The sequence below is a fragment of the Gymnodraco acuticeps genome, unplaced genomic scaffold, assembly GCF_902827175.1.
Source record: "Gymnodraco acuticeps unplaced genomic scaffold, fGymAcu1.1, whole genome shotgun sequence".
Taxonomy (NCBI): Eukaryota; Metazoa; Chordata; class Actinopteri; order Perciformes; family Bathydraconidae; genus Gymnodraco; species Gymnodraco acuticeps.
Genome location: NW_022990701.1, coordinates 1,078,264 through 1,098,090, shown reverse-complemented (window position 1 = coordinate 1,098,090; position 19,827 = coordinate 1,078,264). Strand labels below are relative to the sequence as shown.

General features: G+C 44.2%; 1 protein-coding gene across 4 annotated transcripts in view; it reads left to right on the top strand.

Moving 5' to 3' along the window:
- znf827 (zinc finger protein 827) overlaps positions 1-19,827 on the top strand; it is a 64,570-nt gene that overhangs the window by 13,988 nt on the left and 30,755 nt on the right. For 3 of the 4 annotated variants that reach the window (XM_034231321.1, XM_034231319.1, XM_034231322.1), the window contains exons 2-5: positions 5,837-7,111; positions 9,311-9,483; positions 9,780-10,263; positions 18,071-18,340. In XM_034231321.1, coding sequence (XP_034087212.1) covers positions 5,837-7,111; positions 9,311-9,483; positions 9,780-10,263; positions 18,071-18,340 — 2,202 coding nt within the window. The remainder of the gene's footprint in view (positions 1-5,836; positions 7,112-9,310; positions 9,484-9,779; positions 10,264-18,070; positions 18,341-19,827) is intronic. The other variant, XM_034231320.1, reaches the window with a different exon arrangement.

Below are 19,827 nucleotides of genomic sequence, written 5' to 3'. Positions count from 1 at the left end.
GCGAACATTGGCCCATTTTCACTCACCAATTAGGGTCATTAGCCTGATGCTGCAGTTTGCCTCGAGCCTGGGCTGTGGATTAATCCAAGAATGAGAATCCTAATCATGTAGTGAGAAACTCTGTGTTCAACTGCAGGGTGTTAAATGAGATGAAAAAGTTAAAAAGAAATGGACATTTTCTGTATATATCTATTCCTGGTCGATTGATTTCTCATACAGGCATTGATGTGATGACAATGACATGACTCGCAACACATTCACACATTTGGATCAGGATTTGGATATATGTACAATTATTGGAACTGCTACCCCCACGACCCGACCACGGATAAGCGGGAGAAGATGGATGGATGGAAATTCACTCAACTAGGGCTGCTCGATTATGGCAAAAATCATAATCTCGATTATTTGGGTCAATAATTGTAATTGCGATTATTCATTGACTTTGAAAACATCCATTTATTGGAGAATAAAAAAATGTGAACCATATGTTTTTAACAGTTGATTACCCTGGACTTTAAGTATAATTCAACTGAATAATACAAAAATAATCGTTTTATTTCGATTACGTTGTTTTCGTAATCGTTGCAAGCCATAATCGTAATCGCGATTTAAAATACGATTTAATTGAGCAGCCCTACTCTCAACTGAGGAATGTGTGCAGAAATAATGTATATAAGCATAATGGCAGGAGCCAGAATAACTACACAGCACACTGCTATTGAACCAAATTAATTTATAATTATAGTTGGTAGCAAATCTGCAATTTGAAAAACAGGTTTGTAAATCACAACCCTTATATTAAATTGTCACAACATTAGAGACGGTAAATTATATTTTGATGATTCAGTAAGAGAAACACATGTACAACATAATATGATCGCTCAAAAACATTTGTATCTAGGTTGTACCCTACTTTCCAGTCCAGCCTGAATCATTGAAGGCAGGAAAAATGCCTGTAGTTGTCTCCTGATCACAATATTTGTAATATGTTGGTTTATGCTGCATGCAACAAACATACCACTTCCCTCCTACCAGCAGTTTAGGTCCATAGCTTTGATGACACATCTGAGGTTATGAGCAAATCTTTTTTACATGCGATGCTAAAACTGGAAGGGAAAAATAAACCAGGAGGTAAAGTGCACTTCATCTGCATTGAGGAATTTCAGAGGTCTGGGTCTCTGTCGTCTCATTCTCTTCCAAGAACACTTCTCCTTCCTGTTTCACCTCTGGCACGCTGCCCAAAGTGCCCACAAACCACGGAGGCCAAGGCTGAAAATACACAGATGGTAATTTGCACTACATTTCAATACGACTCAACCGCCATTATATATAGCCATGATGCCTGATCCCTGATCCTCACCGAGTGTATCGTCTCACATCAGATTCCAAATAAAAGATGATTACTATTCGTACACAATGACGGAGATAGTTATTTGTTGAACTGAAGGAGTTGATATAGAGTTTTCATAATGTTGTAATGTCTAACATGAAACACAGGAGCATTTCCTTCCCTGGATCAACCCTTTGCGTCAAGATAATTAATGACTAAAAGGAATATGTAATGGTTTAGTTTATTCTGGCATGGAAGATAAATTGGTGTCAGTTTTTGAAGTCACTTAAAGTAATGGCTTTGACAACTCCTATATAATTGACTACACATACAGTTGACATGTATACAGGAAGTGTTGATTTTTAGAGTTTTAATTTATAGACGTTAATGTCAAAGCGTGGTTTATATCCATAAGTCAAGTCACCCCATCACCAAGTTAATGAAAAGTAAACAAGTTACCTGCTTCATTGTATGACATTTTCATGCACTTGTTGGTTGTCATGTTTCATCAACTTCCTAATGGAAATTCCATCACGGATAAACTTCGGAGCAATTATCATGTCGCTGAAAGAAAGTATTTAACAGATTGATGGTGTATAACTTAATAGGAAGGGGGGCTATATGTCTGCTAGCTCCCACACAACCAGCTGGATTTATTTTGAGCATCTGCGCTTTATTTATTTTTAACATTATATTATTCCCAGTTTAGGAGACAGGAAAAAGACTGTAAGAGATGAAGGGAGGGATATACAGGGAAAAAAACATGTTGGTGTGAAAGGGATCAAGCTAGTGAGAGATTATGGAAAAGGAAAGCGATCCTGATCCATTGTGTCCCAATTAATGGAATTACCTCCTTCCTCGGGAGGACTGTTAGTCATTTGCAGAGACGTGAGCCCGCCAGTAGAGCGTCTCTCCCACCATATTGTCCAGCAGGCGCTAATAAGGCAGTCCTGACCGCCGGGCGTGCTCATTAGCATAGCCCGCGGCCGTGGTAACCCCCGCCAGGGCCCAGCCGGACACTTAATTACCGCCGTGGCTCCTTCCTCACTGCATCCATACCCCTTCCTATGTCCTCACCCCCTGCTCTACCTCCTTAACCCACCCCCAAAGACACACACCCACCACCATCTCCCCCTCCCAGTCATAGCACACAAGATGTAAGACTAATCATTTTGCCAGCGTAGATGTGATGGCTTTAGTCTTGGTATGTTGTGGCAGTCTTTAATGTTATTTCTTTTTTTATGGCTTTGTGCTCAGCAATCTCTGTGATTCCCTGACCTGCAATGCTTCTCTCGAGCTCGTGCTCCCTCTCCCTTTGCTTCTCCTACTCATTGCTGCATTAGCTCGTGGGCATGACTCTCATTTTGACATCGGCACAGTATTGATGCACCCCTGTCCAGCCTTAATCGGCTAATGGCCTCCTCTTCTATCCTGCCCTGCCAAATCAACCCCTCCCCTAACCACCCCTTTATCTGTCCCTTCCTTCCTCCGCCTTCCCGTCTCCTCTCCCTCTACCCTGTTTAAGCCTGGGGTCAGTGAGGCCAATTTTCATGCCTGGCTAAGTCACAGAATAGCTGTGTGTGTATATGTGTGTGTCTGGGAAAGAGAGAGAGAGGGAATATGTTAGTCAGCAGCATCACACAAGTCATGTGCTGGGTGACCTCCTGACCTACCTTTACTCCAGTCCCCTTGCTCTTCTCTCTTTTTTCTCTCGGACTCTTAACTTTACCAGCCATCGTTCTGTTTGACAAGGAAAATCTGTCTGACTCCCGTACTGAACACCCATGTATGCACACACACACACACACACACACACACACACACACACACACACACACACACACACACACACACACACCCTTCTCTGACCTAGAAAAACAATGGCCAAAATAATCCTGCCAAGTTCACAAATGGAGATTGTTTACAGCACCGCGTGTTGAAACATGAACATGTGCACTACCTGTAAACTCCAACTGTTTTATAAGCTGTAGTTACAGGCTATCCCTTTTTTTTGTGACCGGTTAACACAACACTCAGGTTTTCCACTATAAGTCACAGAGGTGCGACATCAAAATATTTAAGCTGCTCAATGTACAACTCTGTTCAAGCTCAAGCAGTTTGTTCTAGCCGGCCTCACAGCCTTTTCTTTATGTAGCCTCAGCTTGCACTTTGACTTGTTATGGCTCTCTTTGTCTATAATGTGGTGGTGCTATACATCTCAGTGGACCAGAGAGAAAATCCCCCGCCGCTGCACCACTGAATCACCCGTGTGTGAGTGATAACAGATCCAGACTGCTGAGCACCCCGCAGCTGTTTGTCTCAACATGCAAGTCATCCCCGCCATTACACCACTAAATGGTCCCCTTTCAGTGGCAGACGCTCGCCGCCATCACTTTGGGTGTTTGCAGTCACTGTCGCAGAGCCAGCCGCTGTATTGGAGGCAAAGCAGTTGAATGTGTTTCAGAAATGCAGTGGGGGGGGGAAGCATTAAATACATTCTCTGCTGTGGGTTTGCGGTCTAAATGTATGTATGCACGTGCATTTATTTGCCCCCGTGCCTGTGGTGGGTATACAGCGGCAGTTGTGAGAACAGAGCTCAGACGAACCCCCCTTAGAGATTAGGCCGGAGACCGTGACCTTGGGAAATGTCATTCCGCCCACGCGGGGTGGCTCGTCTGTGACACACAAAGCCATGGTAGTGGAGTGCATTAGTGCACTGTAGCACTCTGACAGAAGCCGAGTGGTGTAGTGTTGCGTTCAGCTGCACCTAACCCTGAGGTTTAAGAGTGAACCTAGGAAGCAAGAGAGTTCAGCCACAAAGCTGGGACCTTAGGTCAGCAATCTAGTGATTTCCCTCTAACCACATTACAGCCATTAGTGGCTCTTGCTGCTTTTCGCATGTCACATGGAAATAGGTCAAGCCCTGCCCTGCGTGACTCACAGGCTCTTTCCTCCGCTCTTTTATTCCTGTTAACCCTACTCGGGTGGAAAAATGGCTTCAAGGTGCATTGGAAAAGTGGGCTCACAATTGGCACATTAAGATGCTTTCATTCACCTTTCAAACAGTAATGAGAAATGCGAAGGGTCATGAATCTATGCTCATCAGCCTCTTACATCTTGCGTTGTTTGTGTAGGTGAAGTCTATTAGACATGGGTTCATAGAAAGGCTGGAGAGCCCTAAGGCCAATATTATAACATAATCCGTTGCCTTGGTTTTTGGCATCTGACATTTCCTGTCAGCGTTTGGTTATGGTGTTACTGAAAAAATGTAAGACGTATGTGTGTGAAACACGAGAACTTGTCTGGAAGTGTGTAAGCCCGTTTGATATCTGTTGCAGCAGGAGAGTAGCAGTTATGGTGGGTTGTGATAGTGGTCACCTTTGTGGGCCAGGCCACGCTGGCCAGATGTCAGCCGACTCTAATGATCCCAACAGGTCGCTGGGCTGGGTTGCCAGGCAACAGTTTGCCTTTGCCTGTAAACAGAGAGCAGACCCACCAGGCTCAGGGTCACGAGGGTGAAGACAGCTCTGATGTGTGTGTGTGGACATACTGTACTCTATGTTGGTGTGTGAGACATTTCAATTATATTCTTCAGTCAGTTTCTACTTATCAGATGTCTTGGGAGGTTGTGTACAGTAACGCAAAGAGGAGGTTAAAAAAAAGTCAGTTTTTGACATTTTGTTTTGCCCAGGCTCTGTGCTTTTGACATATTCTTATGGAGGTTTGTTAATATTAATATGTATCAGGAATATTCACTTTTCTTTGTTCGTCCTTGTCTGGCAAGCTGTAATGTTTTTCTTATGAATATTGATACATGAAGTGTATATTAATGACCCTTGGTGACCTTAACCCTATCCTTATTGGCTCCCCGGTGGTATCTGCAGGCTCATGAATATTAATCTAGTTCTGTAACCTCCATTACCCTAATCTTTGCTGTCTAGCCTCCCAGAAGGACCCGTTGTCATGGTAACCCCTTTACTAGACTCTTCCAGACCAAGGGTGGGAAAAATATGGTTAAAAAAAGGACTGAAAAATCTAAATTACTCAAACATCTTGTATGCGCCTTGTGGAACGCTGCCATTGTGTTAAAAGAGAGGTTGAATCTGTGTTCCTTTTTAATAGTCTCCTTTCTGAGCAATGAAGTGTATTTTTATCAGGTTGGTATTGGGCAGGTAATTGCGTTTTTATGAATTTTCAAATCCCAATTAAGCTTCCACATAGTACAGATGACCAATTTATCTGCAACACCAGACGAGCAAGGATGGGAAATAATAACGGTTTATAGTAAAAAATATTCCACTGCCAAAAACTGTTTATCCAGAGGTTATGACTAAGGCTTCTCCTTAGTAATAAGTGTTTGATGATCACAAATCATATTTAGGATACTCCAGTGTTTGCCTACTCGAATGGTTCACTCGAGCATAATGGTGATATCTTTGTACCAATACTTTCACAGCATTTATGTCTGCCCTCTGGTAAATTGTGTTTTCTCCCCTCTTCCAGATGTGGACAGCAACGAGGAAGGGGGCCCTGATGACGGTCCAGTGGAGGAGGAAGGCTGGTTTGGGAATGCTTCTGACACGCGCTCAGAGTCGTCGTCCTACGGAGACACGCAGGATGAGCTCCTCATGGCCAGGGGCTCGTCTCCTGATGAACGGCCTGGAGTCAGCAGCGGGTCCGGGGACCACGATACCTGCGGAGGTGAGAGCTCATTGGGTTGCCCCACACCCGTCCATCGTGCCTCTTTGGAACTTCTCGGACTGGATGGAAGTGCATTCTCGGCCCAGGACACACTCTCCTCCGTGGTATCATCTCTGTACGGTGAGGCAGCGTCTCGCGCCCTGGGGAAACCCCTCAGCAGCAACCTGCGGCGCCTCCTAGAGGCCGGGTCGCTGAAACTTGACACTGGGGAGCTCCTGGGGCGGTCATCCAGGGGGGGTGCTGGGGGGGAGTCTCCTCCAATAGGTCTAGTTCCACCTTTGACCCTCTCACCGTCTTCCCACCATGCCCAGCAGCTAAGTGCTCTTGCCCGAAAACTGGCCAATAACAACAACAACAGCGGCTCAGCCTCCCCAGCCTCCTTGGCACCCTCAGTCACCAACATTAAGCAAGAGCCCATCGATCCCTTTAACTCAGTCACCCCTAGCAATGGCAGTGGCTTTGTATGGGCAGGTGTTGCAGATAAGTGGCCGCCGGCCAGCTGCTCCACGCCCTGCGGCTCCAGCCTGTCGCCGGACTCTGCCATCCAGAAGTTAAAAGCAGCAGCAAACGCTGTACTTCAAGACAAGAATGCCGTAGCCGCCTCGTCTACGAATTCTTCCTCCTCCTCCACATCGGCCTCGTCTGGAGTACCCACCCTGGGAGGGGGTGGCCGAGGGGACGATGTGGTGCGCTTTGATGCCTTCAACTCTCCGTTCAGCCCACAGTCGGCTAGCTCCACCCTCGCTGCCCTTTCCAAGAAAGTCAGCGAGCGGAGCCAAGCCTCGTCAACGACCAGCGCTGCGACTGACCACCAATCCTCAGCCAGCTCCTTTCTGTCTCTCGTGTCAATGACCTCCTCTGCTGCCTTGCTCAAAGAGGTGGCAGCCAGGGCGGCGGGAAACCTGCTGGCAGAGAAGGACAGTTCCTCCTTGGCGACTGCTGGGGTCCTCCAAGAGGATGTGAAGCCCCTGCTGGACAAGAACCACAATTCTACCGCTCCCTCCACACCCACGCAGACCATGGACATGCTGTTGCCCTCTACTCCAAATAGCAGAGGCAAACCCAACAGCCAAGCAGGTAATCTTAATTAATCATAAATGAATAGCAATTACTATATGCATAGTAATGTCTATGCTACATACAAAATTAATGGTCGCACCTTTACTGATAAGAAGATTATTGGAGTTCAGCACAGGTTAGATACACATTTTGTATATTTAACTAGTGAAAATACGTTTTTGTTTCTTGGTGAGGGAGAGTTACTTGACACTAAAATACTTTGTATTAGCTCAAAAAAAGTTTGCTACCATTAAATAAAGTGACCTTATGTCTGTTTAGAAAGGACAGACTGTGAAGTTCATGATCATTTCATCTGAATTTGTTAATGGAAAGTTTTCATCGTTCAACCTTAGTCTCGTTCACATGAATTTCAAAAGCACTGTCTCCTGTATCATTATACTTTTTCCCTTTCAGCATTTACCAAAGAATTACCACTCATGTCATGATACACAAATTAAAACAGTTTGTACTTATAAATTGATACTAATACTGCAATTGACGCACAACTTCAAAGGGATAACATCTCTGTCATTGTGGGATCGGCTTTACTTGTCGCCGGAAATACTCTCAGAAAAAGCACAATCCTGAACTGCCATGACATGTTGTCTCTCGTTTGGCAATGGTTTTGTTCTCGCCTCACTGCCGCTGAAGTAGCGAGTAGTGTAGCCTCAGCTTAACTGTCAGTCGAGCAGAGAGCACAGGCGAAAGAAAACAGCCCTGGCTGGCCTTCTAGTCTGAGAAATGGTCTGTGGGCTCGACGGGGGGCGCCGACTGAGACCTCACTGCCTTCCCAGACCAGCTCGTTTGTGCTCGGATGTGCTCGCTGCCAAAAGGGGGCCGTCAGTGTGTGCACTGCACAGTGGGGAGCCTTGGAGTCCATATCCATCTCGGCAGCCTCCTCCTGGCTTCACCCCCCTAACCAGAGCCCTCTGCACTGATCAGCACAGCAGACTTAAGGCCAAACACATCATATTTTCCACTGACTGGATACAGATGCGTGTACACACACACACACACACACACACACACACACACTCCTCTCTCTTCCCCTTATGCTCTCGCTCAGTTACTCACAAATGGCCATGCAGTATATTCTCTAAGTGTGTACTAGACATATGACCAAACAAGGGTGCACACCAAGTTCTCACTCTTGCACAGGGAGATGGAAAGCTTGAAAGTGCAGGCTCTTGCTAAGTAGCCTTTAGGGAGAATAGAATGTTTTCAGGGAGATGGATGGGCACTTTTGACGGATTGTGTCGCAACCCCACCAAATCTAAAATGGCTGGATCAAATTGACTTCAGACAGATGAGGCAGTCGATGTAATATTCTGTGATCTGCATGCTAAAGAGGGGGTCTGCTCTAACCCGCGAGCCGTCAAGGTCGAGCAGCGCTGTAAAAATGCAGGTAGTTGTTTGGTCGCCAGACTGAAAAATGTGACCTTGACTATTGACTGTCATATCTTGTTTTATTGTCGTCGCTTGCCAGTTCTACTATAAAACTCTTTTTCACGGGCATGCTCTGCACTTTAAATATCTACAGAAAGCTTTTCCCCTTTTTTTCTAAAAAACATGGTTGTGATGGGAACAGAAGAGTTAAGTATAAAGGTACTAAAATCACGCACATTTCCTCTCCTGTTTTATTTCCGCTTCACTCGGCTCAGAATAAGCAGAAGTCATTTCTGCATTGTGTTCTCTGCTGTGCTTGGAGACGTTGGGCCGCAGATGGCGGTTTATTGTTGCAAATAGGCAGTCTCGAGGTTTTACACCTCAGGTCAATGAATGGCTGAGCACAGTAATTTCACCAAACACTGATTACCAGATGTTTTTCAAGGAACGGCACTGGAATACTTATGAAGCCATCCTGACAGTCCCTTGTAGAATTTGTAATGCAATCATGCCTCTTTCTAATAAGACCAATTAAACAGTAATGGATGCCGGATATGAAGCCAACAACAATAATCGAGATACTAAAACATGCTTCAGTTTTTACTTCCATTGTTCCATTGCCTCCAGCTGGCATTTCCCTTGATAGTTTTCATCATTAGGTGAGGGGTAGTTGTCTCTTCCAGATCCGTGAGTATTCTAGTCTGTATTTGTAAAGGCATGTTTTTAATTTCTACACATTAACAAAACGGCATTTCAGCAACATTGCGCGTATCTCCATACACTAAAATCCTAATGACCCTACTCTTAACAATGTTGTTTTGTGTCCTGAAGGCTCTCCTGAGGATGGTGGCAAACCGTTCCAGTGTCCTGTGTGTGGACTGGTCATCAAACGCAAGAGCTACTGGAAGAGACACATGGTGATCCACACAGGCTTGAAAAGCCACCAGTGTCCCTTGTGTCCCTTCCGCTGCGCTCGCAAAGACAATCTCAAGTCCCACATGAAGGTAAGATGATCTATATTTGCTTCATCTTATGCCCCTGCATCACCTGTCCCCCCCCACCACATCATGTTTAATTAGTGGCTATTATGGCTCTTGGAATATAATTGTTAACATTGAAGGGTATGCATGCTTTAGTTAAATGTATAATGTATCCTCTACATGGCATAATTAAAGCCTACTGCATGTTTGTTGTAGATAAAGTGAAACTGAAATTAAGCAAAGGGTCTGTTCCTCTTGCTGTCCTGTGGTGCCAGAGAAAAAGAAAGGGATTTGACACATACACCTGCCCCCTTTCCCAGGTACATCAGCACCAGGACCGGGGTGAGACGTTTCAGTGTGAACTCTGCCCCTTCACCTCCTCCCGTCACTTCAGCCTGAAGCTTCACATGCGCTGCCACCAGCACTTCCCCCGCACAGACGTGAAGGTGAAAGAAGAGCTCACCACGGACACGGAGGGCGAGGGCTCCCTGATGGGTGACAGCGGCTCCGCAGACCTCAGAGGGACTGAGATGTCGCCGCTGCACTCAGACTCTCGGCAGCAGGCGTCCCCTTCGCTCGAGGCCTCGTCCAATCACGTCCACATCAAGGAGGAGCCGCAGGAGAGAGATCTGTCCGTGCTCTCCCCCTTCAGCATGTGCAGGGACCGTCCCATCAGCAGTGCCAACTCCCTGGACCTTCTTGGGGTCGGGCTCAGATCCAGTCCTAGTGGTCCAACCATAGCCTCCATCTTCAGCCCTGACATCACTACCAAGACGGCCACTGACCTGCTTATGAAGCTTTCAGGTTAGCTACATTTTCTTTAATAAAGTAACAAATGCAGTTGTCTCTAGGCCTGAAACTAATGCTTAATTACATTAATAATTTATCTACTAAAATGTCAGAAAATAGCAAAAAATAATGTCCGTCATAAATTTGCAGTGCCCTTGATGGCATCTGGAAATGTCTTGTTTTGTTCAAAAAGTAAAAAGCATGCAGTTTCATTTCACAGAAAACCAAGAAAATATCAAATATTCACGTTTTAAACAATTCAGTTGGTTTGCCGGTCAGATGTACACAACTGAAAGTACGAAAGAAAAGATATTATTTCAAAGTAGAAGAAAATGCAATATCATTTTGAGTAAAACATTGAAATTCAGTGTTGATAGAGACACTTCTAGCCTGACTCCTTTAATCCTTTTTTTTTTTTACCATTTTCTCAACTTGACTTTATAACTCCAGTCATTGCAGTTGCACTTATAAAAAGTATTTTCTCTTCTTCCCGACTTTAACGTGAAGACATATTTTCAGATCTCGAGCTAGATGTTGTCTCCCCTTTGCCATAAGTTTTGTTTTGATTCTTCACTGTCACCAGAAATAACATTCTTAAGAAGTGTAAACAGTTTTATGTTAATCGTTTCAGGTCAAGGCCGCAGTCTCTCTCTGTGAGCCGTTTTAAATGGATTTTAAAACAATGAGAGCCTAAAATGAGACTTACCAGTAGTTCAAACCTTTAGTGGATCGACAGTTTTAGCTTTTGACACTATCAAAAAACATTAATGAGATTTGACGTTTTATGGGCATTAAGAGGAAGAAAAGTAAAATCCTGCTGGAATAATCCTTTCCACAGTGAATTAAATATAGTTTATACAACATGTGCCAAAGCTGCATGGGTCTTACTCTCAGGCACATACTTTTGAGCTGTTGTTTCTCAGACTTGTACTATCATGGTGGATATCAGGGATGCCTTCACTTCTACACAGGGTTTTTCACAACCTTGGTTTCAGTGTCTCTCCCATGAGTATGGTAGAAAAGTAGGCCATGGACCTTTAGCCTTTTCACAAGTACCACATGCCTTTTAAACTTGTTAGGGCAACACTCAAAGAATTCAAAACTTGTCCTTATGATTCTGATATGAGGAAAACAAATTATACTGTATATTTGACCAAACGGATATGATTATTTTCACATTGATTACATTTAGCTCTCAGAAAAAACCCATTCAAAATAATTATTTGATTTTCCTAGAAATCTGCTGAGCATTGAAACTTTAAACAGACACACCTATTTTTGTCAAAAGCAACATTTATGTAAAAGTTGGATCATGTGCACCAAGCACTCTGACTGTTCATCATATCCAGTAACTGGGGACACCTACATGACAAAAAGGGGGCTAAGTTCTGTGTAGGCTTGCAAAACGCATACTGTCTATATATATATATATATATATATATATATATACTGTATAATTAGGTTGAAAATCACATTAGGCACACCTTGTGTCCTGCCACTTCTGTGTAGTGTATAATGAAGGTGTGTTGGAAGAAAGAAAGGAGAAAACATTCTTAGCATAGTAACAGTGTTTCAGTGATTCAGTAGACTGAGACATTCTAAAATGTAGCTTTTTTCTTACATTTGATAAATAATGCTTAGCTAAGGGCCAATGGGGATATGTTTTCCCATAATAATCAACTGAAGAACCACTGAGCAGCACTAAAGTAATGACCCAAATCAGAGCAGGGTATGTTCATATCTAATCTGCCAAATAAATGGTCTCTTTTGTAACTACATTGTATAATCTTGAAAAATATCATTACAATATCCAAATGATATTACATACTTCTAACATTTTAGAGATTCTTTTTCAAGTCAAGGTTGAATACTGTGAATGTTTTCCTCCTTTTGCGCACAGTTAAAATCACACTTGATGTCTGCCCGGCAGTACCTCCTCAGTCCTCTGCTGTTGGACCCTGATTACTGTAGCTCCACTGAAGCAGTTGGGGACTGAATCATTTGCTCAAGGGCACCTCCACAATAGTTGTTGAGGGATACATTTTTCACATTTTATCAGAGATATAACCTCTAGGCATATTTCTCCTGTGTCGGTTTTATTATGACTGTCAAAATGGTGACACGTGTATGAGTAATACTTGTAATTCATTTTCTATCATCTCTCGAAACAATTTAAAGAAGTTAACTTGTGATCACATTTTCTGCCATTTGTATTTGTTGCAGGGTGCTTTATTAATATGATTATACAGCATTGTTGTAACAAACATGCTGCTCTAAGGTAAACTAGGTCCAGACCGTGTTTAGATGCATTTCACAATGTTGCAAATTATCAATGGATGAGCTTGGAGACGATGGCAAGATTGATGGAAAAAGGTTGACCGAGGTTCAGCGTCGGGGTCGAGGCTACGGCTGCCACTCTTCCACTTAATGCTGTGTAATTAGATTGAGATCTTGAGCGAGGATGGGAGGAAAAAAAACCTGGGAACATTCGATTAATTAAAAATGTATGCATAATTCATAATTAAAAAGGAATTCATAATTTGAAATGATTAGCGCCCTCAGCGCAATCCCGTGACCCCGCCAGGATGCACGGGGACTCTGCTGGCTTAGTTAACTCCCCCTCGATCTCGCACGCCCGGGCTCCAAATGGATGCCCCCTGGGTGCCAGTTGCACTTCATTCCCAGACTGCACAATCAAGCCCAGGCAACTCCCAGAGGAGCCAAGATGGCTCCTCGCAATGTCAGTCCAGTGTCAAGTGGCGGACATCTTAGTCAGGGCATCATTCAAGGAGAGTTAGGAAGGATATAAAAAGACAGGACGAGAAGATGTTGAACTTGAATGCATGATGATGGGTTTTAATGAATACTGCCTCTTTGATCACAAAGTTCTCCCTTTTGTTGGGGGTGGAGTTATAGATGGCCGAGTTATGAAACTGTGAAGAACTGGGCTCAGATCTTTGTGAGACTTACCCGTGCCACGGAGCAGCGGGGGAGGGAGAGGTGAGGAAGTTCCTCTTGGGACCTCTAGACTCCATTTATTTTGACCTCCCTGCCAACCCAGATTGAATGTGTACACGAGCAGCTCATCCCTCCTGCTTTTACACTGCTGTCTCAGTGCCTCAATTCCACAAGGCCTGGGAGAGGGAGGGAGGGAGGAGAGAGGGTGGTGGGGGGGGTTTATAAAAAAGAGACATATAAATTGACAGCAAGTGAGGGAGAGAGAGGAAGAGGCAAAGAGGGAGTTGAATTGAGTTCCCCAGGCATAACAAGCCAGTGAACTCTTCCTGACCTCTGACATAATAAGCATATCATTTTTTTGAGTTGCTCTGCTTTCCATTGAATGTTCTACTGATACCCTTTGATTTATATCCTTGCATGCTGACACAACCGTTAGCTATAGTCTGATCCACATTTTGATTCAGAGATGAAAGCCGCAGAGGCACTTTGAAATGCACAGCCCCTACCCTGTGCCCAGTGGACCCGGAGTTAATAATGACAGTGGGCACTGCACATCCTCCAAAGGCTCCCCCCATCCCCAAACCCCTGCTGCGGTGACACAGGCACATCGAGTTGACCCTGGCAGGGTGTGAATAATTGGCATGCAGGGGGTTGTAGGAGGTGTTGCATCTGTCATGATGCTTCAGCAGTTGTCTTATTTATCCTTTTCCTGGGAGAGCATGTAGCATGTCTACTGTGTTTTATCCATTATTGAATATCTGGACATTATTTGTGTGGTATTGTGTTTGAAAAAAACAATGCACATATTTTTAATGTAGTCCAGTTTAGAGGTACTTTGGTTTCGTTGCACCAGCTCTGACACAGCTTGACACAGAAAGTAGAATTTGGAAATGTCCGGTCTATATTTCTGTCACTTTAACATCTAGATTTCATCTGCATGTCTCTTGCTCTCCAGCTCTGCATGAGCAGACACAGGCAGGCCTTTTGTCTGTGACCTCTGGTCCATACATCCCCACTGCAGCCATCAGTATCACTGTCCAGTGTCTAGCACACTGTCAGCTATTGTTGGGTTCTCAACCTGCTCCATGTAGCCCTGTGCTGCTTTTTTTTTCTCCGGGAGAAAACAGCAGCCAATTGTCAGAGGGGGAGCAGGCCGGCATGACAGAGGTGGAAAGCTAATGAAGTTATTTGACGGCAGCCCTGGCCACGGAGCGAGAGGTGAGGCGGAGTGGACAAGCGCCTGGCAGCGAGACGGATGAGGCGCGAGAGAGAATCACGGTGAAGGGGAGCGAAACAGGGGAACGGCGATGAAAGGTGCCTTGGTGGCAGGTGTCAGAAGGGTGTGATAACATGGAGACAAACTGATAGCATCGTCAACCCTGAGCTAGAGCTAACCTTACAGTATCACGCACAGGAAGCTGGAATTGGCCTGCGTTGCGTACCTACACAGACAGGACGCCCGTAGAAGGAATGCCCAGTCACCCAGAGATGCCCATCGCCGCCACAGATCTGTGTTCACTTCACAAGATGATCTGCCAGAAACTTGCTGCGCATGATGCCGATGTGATTGTGAAAATCGGACGGACAAAAGGCCGAAAGTGTGAGCTTGGCATCGCAGGCTGAAGTGTTACTGTTGGTAGTGTGCTCAGGCTTTCTGTTATTGAGCCATCAGTTTAGAGGAATAAAAAAAAAAACCTGCCCATCGGATTGGGCTACTAAATAATTCATTGAGCTCTGTAACATAGATTCTGAGTGGAAATACACTCTATTTATAGCGACAATCCAAAAGGTCACTGGAGTGGTGTGACTTTGTGTATGAGTGCACGTCCTGGGGTTGTTTTTGTTCTCATGAGGCCACAGAGGAGAAGAATTTGAGGATCTTAAGTTTGTGTTCAGTGTGTATTTGTCAGTGGGTTATGTGCAACCCAGCATTTTTTGGATGGCTTGAATGCAGCAAGGCACGCGTACTGTAGTATGTGGACTATTCCTAAGATGTAGAAAAGTGTGTGTCTGCGTGTGTTAATGGGATAGTGTATTTTGATGTGTGTTGTAAGGCGGTGACCAAGTGTGCTGTCCCTGTCTGATCCGACATGGCCCAACACGCTTCTAATTAGAGGACGTCCTTCCAGGTGCTGACCAGGTTATACTTAGCCTGCCCGCTGACATCTGACGGTGTGACATTTCCAGCTGGTGCCGGGTGCGACCCTGCGCCACTGCCCCTGAACTTGAAGGTCACTGCCCACCCACCCCCACCTCCCCCCTCACCGCCGAACCTCTTCCTTCTCCCTTCTCTTGAACTGCAGCCTCGGCCCGCCATGGTGTGGCACTGTGGCATAGGTGGTCAAAACACTGGCACCTGTCCCCTTTCCTGCCCCATATCCCCCTGTCCCTGAGCCCTCTATCCCTCCGGCGTAGATCATCATTAATCAGAGGGGCTGCAGCCGGCACAGATTGATGATGTGGGCAGGGGGCGACAGGCCTGTGGCGGGTAGAGATGTTAGGTGAGACGGTCGGGTGAGGATCTCTGCCGGGGCCAGAGGAGACTGGACAGCAGTCTGTCCAAGAGTGATAGCCTCTCTTATATCTGAACCCTATCTGTGTGTGTGTGTGTGTGTGTGTGTGTATGTGTGTGTGTGTGTGTGAGACAGGTAGTAGTAGTAGTGTACAAATGTTTAAAAACTGTTTATGTGTCAAAGGTCGTGAAGTGTGTTCACAGAGATCTGTTTGTTGCAACCCTACTCAGCCACAACCAAACTTCATTAAGTATGTTTATTTAAATGATAACTACATTTTTATTTTGAATTTAAACATAATTGAACATTATATATTACAGAGGTTAACTTCTACTGTTGGTGTAGCTCCTTGGCAGCTGCCTGTTAAAGCATCATCAAATTAAGTTTATTTGAAGGATACCTGTCAATTACTTAGAAAAACATCGAACATCTTACATAGATTTTCTGCTGTGGGGGAAAATAACTCTTGAGGTGCTTGTATGTTTTACAATGAACAAAGACAAATATAGAAAGCAACCTTTGCCACATTTGGATTTCATTTGCACATGTGATGGCCTGCCTCTTAAACTTTGCTATAGCAACGCGGCTCTGTTCGTGACTCACGTCTGAAGCAATCTAAATCAACACCACGTATACAGAAATGTATTCATCCATAGTTGCTTCTTTGTTTTGGAAAATTACAACATGGCAACACTGCAGAGAAGATGAGGTTCTACACACACTGCCTACATTCATGGTCGCTCAAATCAACACTGCTTCCCCACCATCTTCTACTGTGGGTGCTACTAATCTAATCAAAACGAATAAGTCATAAAGTTATAACTTATATAATGGTAATTAATTCATATAACCAGACAGAGCTTCCCTACCTTCTTCTACAATTTATATAACAAACATTTTTGAAAAGACTCTTTAAAATTGTTTCAATACTATGCCTATTGTAAAGATATATATTTTGCAACAGTACTTTATTGTTCTGCTAACAGACAATCCACGTAATGAAGCACTTACAATGCTGTAATTGTTTCTGAAAAGTGGCTTGGTTCACTCATTGTACATCAGGTTACAATAGTGGACAATAGTATCCTTAAACCACAGTTTCCATAGTTGCACTGAATCAAATGAAGATATCATGTCATTTTGCACAGGCAAAGACCTTTATTTTAAAAACAATTTTCTGCAGCTATTCTCACATATTTAAAGCCATTGTAAATATCAGCTATTGCTTCTGTAAACCTTCGTTTTAGCACAGAGTGCAGTAGAATGTGCTGAGAGACACAAAGAGAGGCGCTAGCCCCGCTGTTCTTTTCTTGGCGGCTATCGGAAGTTGCTCCATGTCTAATTATTAATTATTCATCTAAGGCGGATTAGATGTGGCCCAGTTTCTCTTGAAGATGACTTTAGAGCAGAGGGATCCATGTGACAGTTCACTCCCTAACCTAGGCTGCAGAGATGGCAGATAAGACGTCAGCTGATTGCTATCTCTCTCTAGAAGTACAGGAGTTATTTTATGTCCTTACGTCTGAAGAGGATTCAGACGACGTCCGGGGCGAGACGGGATAAAGAAACCAGACTTAAAGTAGAATAGAGCTGAGAATAAAGAGTGCAGAAATTAATGGGATAGGGAGGGGGCAGTGTGAAGGAGAAAAGAGGAGGGAAATGAATTGGGAATTGTATGTGGATGCCTTAAAGACTGAGAGAGAAGGACAGTCATGAGGTTGTACCCTCGGTATCGTCCCACAGCACTCCACTGTTGCAGCGATGGGGCTGTACAAATCCACTGTGGGTCCTTTTGTTGTGCTATTTAATCTACATGTATATGTATTCTACTTTATTTTGTGTAAATACATACTCATCTTCATAAGTATCCTCCTCATAAGAACTTTTGATTTAATGTCCCTGTGGCATGTTGCACTGAACTTAAGTTGTTATTGTTTGCTCACTTGGCACCGCTATCAATTTAAGATAGATTCCCAACACAAGAGGAAGGATGAGTGGTATACAGAATGCAGTTTGACCCTTGGGTGCATGCAAGCTTTAGAGATGTATGTCACATTAAAGGGAAGACTTTTTATGGTCAACTCAAATTCAAAATTGCAAAAATAATTAGGAGCAGTAATCAGAATGTGAGTTATATAGTGAATGTGGGAGATCGACCTACTTTTTTCACTTTATTGTAATCTGTGTTGTTGATATTGTGGATGATATTGAAGCATCTTAAGAGCTTTTTGGGTGTTACATTACATACGAAACCTACCAAAAAACATAATTTGTACTTTTCTTCCGGCTCTCCTCAAATACTTTTCAACATTTCTTCTCATTCCTTACATTTGTTTGCCTTCTGCCTGCAGCGGCCAACCAGAGGGAGACGCTCAAGTCTCCATTCCACATGAAGGAGGAGCCCAAAGTGGAGGAGGCGTTGAGCCCCAGGCCCTCCTCCCAGTCCCAGAGCCAGGTACAGCCAAGCTTCCCTGCGACTTTCTGCCACAACGGGCCAATGGGGGCAGCAGAGCGGCTGGGGTCCCTGAAGCAGAGGGAAGGAAGCCCCATGACGAAGAACAACCTGCTGAACCAGGACATCAACATTAAGGTGGCCTCTGAGCTGCTCATGAAACTCTCAGGTAGGCTGTGAACACAATGTATCTATACTGTTGATCTGTGCATCTAAATGGGGGCGATGCTAATTATCTTTATAGTTCTCAAACTGAACTATTCAACAATCTACAGAGTTCCTTGAATCCTCTAAATCTAAGAAAGCTGATCTTGAAATTGTGTGAAAGTGCCTTTTTTATGCAAATATACTTGAAAACAGTCACCTCTATACTATTTCTAAGAAACAGGCCATGTTATTGATGTTCCTTGTGCTGGTCAGCTGTTTGAGTTTCAGAACAGCTAATAGCAGCTCTGGAGGTTAGCTTTAGGTCAAAGGTTATGACTCTGACTGCCATAAAAGGGTTCTGTTGTTTTCCACCTTAACAAGCTAAAATTGGAGGCTTCTTAAAGGTGAGCAAAGTATACCTGTGGGGGAAAAGCATATGTGGTGAAATAGTGATGTGTCTCTGAGGCCTTTGCTCCAGATGGTGGCTGCTTTGTGTTCTCTGTGATGATATTGAAGTTACTTGTCTTGGTGCTTCTCTGCAGTCCCAGTCTATGCGTCTTATACCTCATTCACACCAACGGTGTTTCAGGGCCGGTTCGGAGCTGGAGCTTGAAAAGCACCGGGTTTTCCTCTTCACACCGCAGCAGCCTCTTAGCTCCGGAATCCGGTTCGTTTCAAGCACCAAAAAATTGTCCGGCCAGAGCAAAAGCACCGCATACGTCACGCTTACGTCGAGGCGGGGGCAGGGGCAGATCAACTCCTGAACAACAACAAAAAGCCCGCGTTTTATCCAGTTTGTACAACGATGGAGAAACTTAACAAGAGTTTCAGTGTTTCTGCCATAGACTGTATATATAAAGGTTTCTGCTCATGGTGAAGCAACGTGTCTGCGTGTTAAGGTGGAACCTGAGCATTCACGTTGATCACCTCTCATTATAACTTATTATAAATCTATAAAACTATAAATATTAAACTTTACTTCACGTGTTCATTTGAGAACAGATGTTACATACCTGGGTGAAGGTTACAGTTCATTTAAATGAAAGATACAACGTTACTCCACACTCATGGTTCAGTCCACCTTAAGCAATAAGACCGACCTCAGAAGCAGTTGTGTTTTAAAAAAACCTTTATTGACACGAGACGAGTACACTTTTTTATAAGAATATAACTAAACCACAGAAATGACTCCGGAAAAGCTGCAGATAGAGCCATAAGAAATGAATGCAACTGATTTCATCCGCGCGGTTTGGCTTTATGAAGCAGGCACGCAAACGGTTACGTCATGACGCAAACGATGACACAACGACGCATTACCAGTCGGACTCTGGGCGGTGTGAAAAGAGCCAGAGCTAAAGCGAAGAACTGGTTCTGAACCTGAAAAGCTCTAGCACGGAGCTTGAACCGGAGTTGCGTTGGTGTGAATGAGGTATTTGTGTCTGTGAACCAGAAGTCTGTATAGATTTTGTTCAGCTTTGTTTTGTGTAACAGCTTGAAAGCTATTAAGGG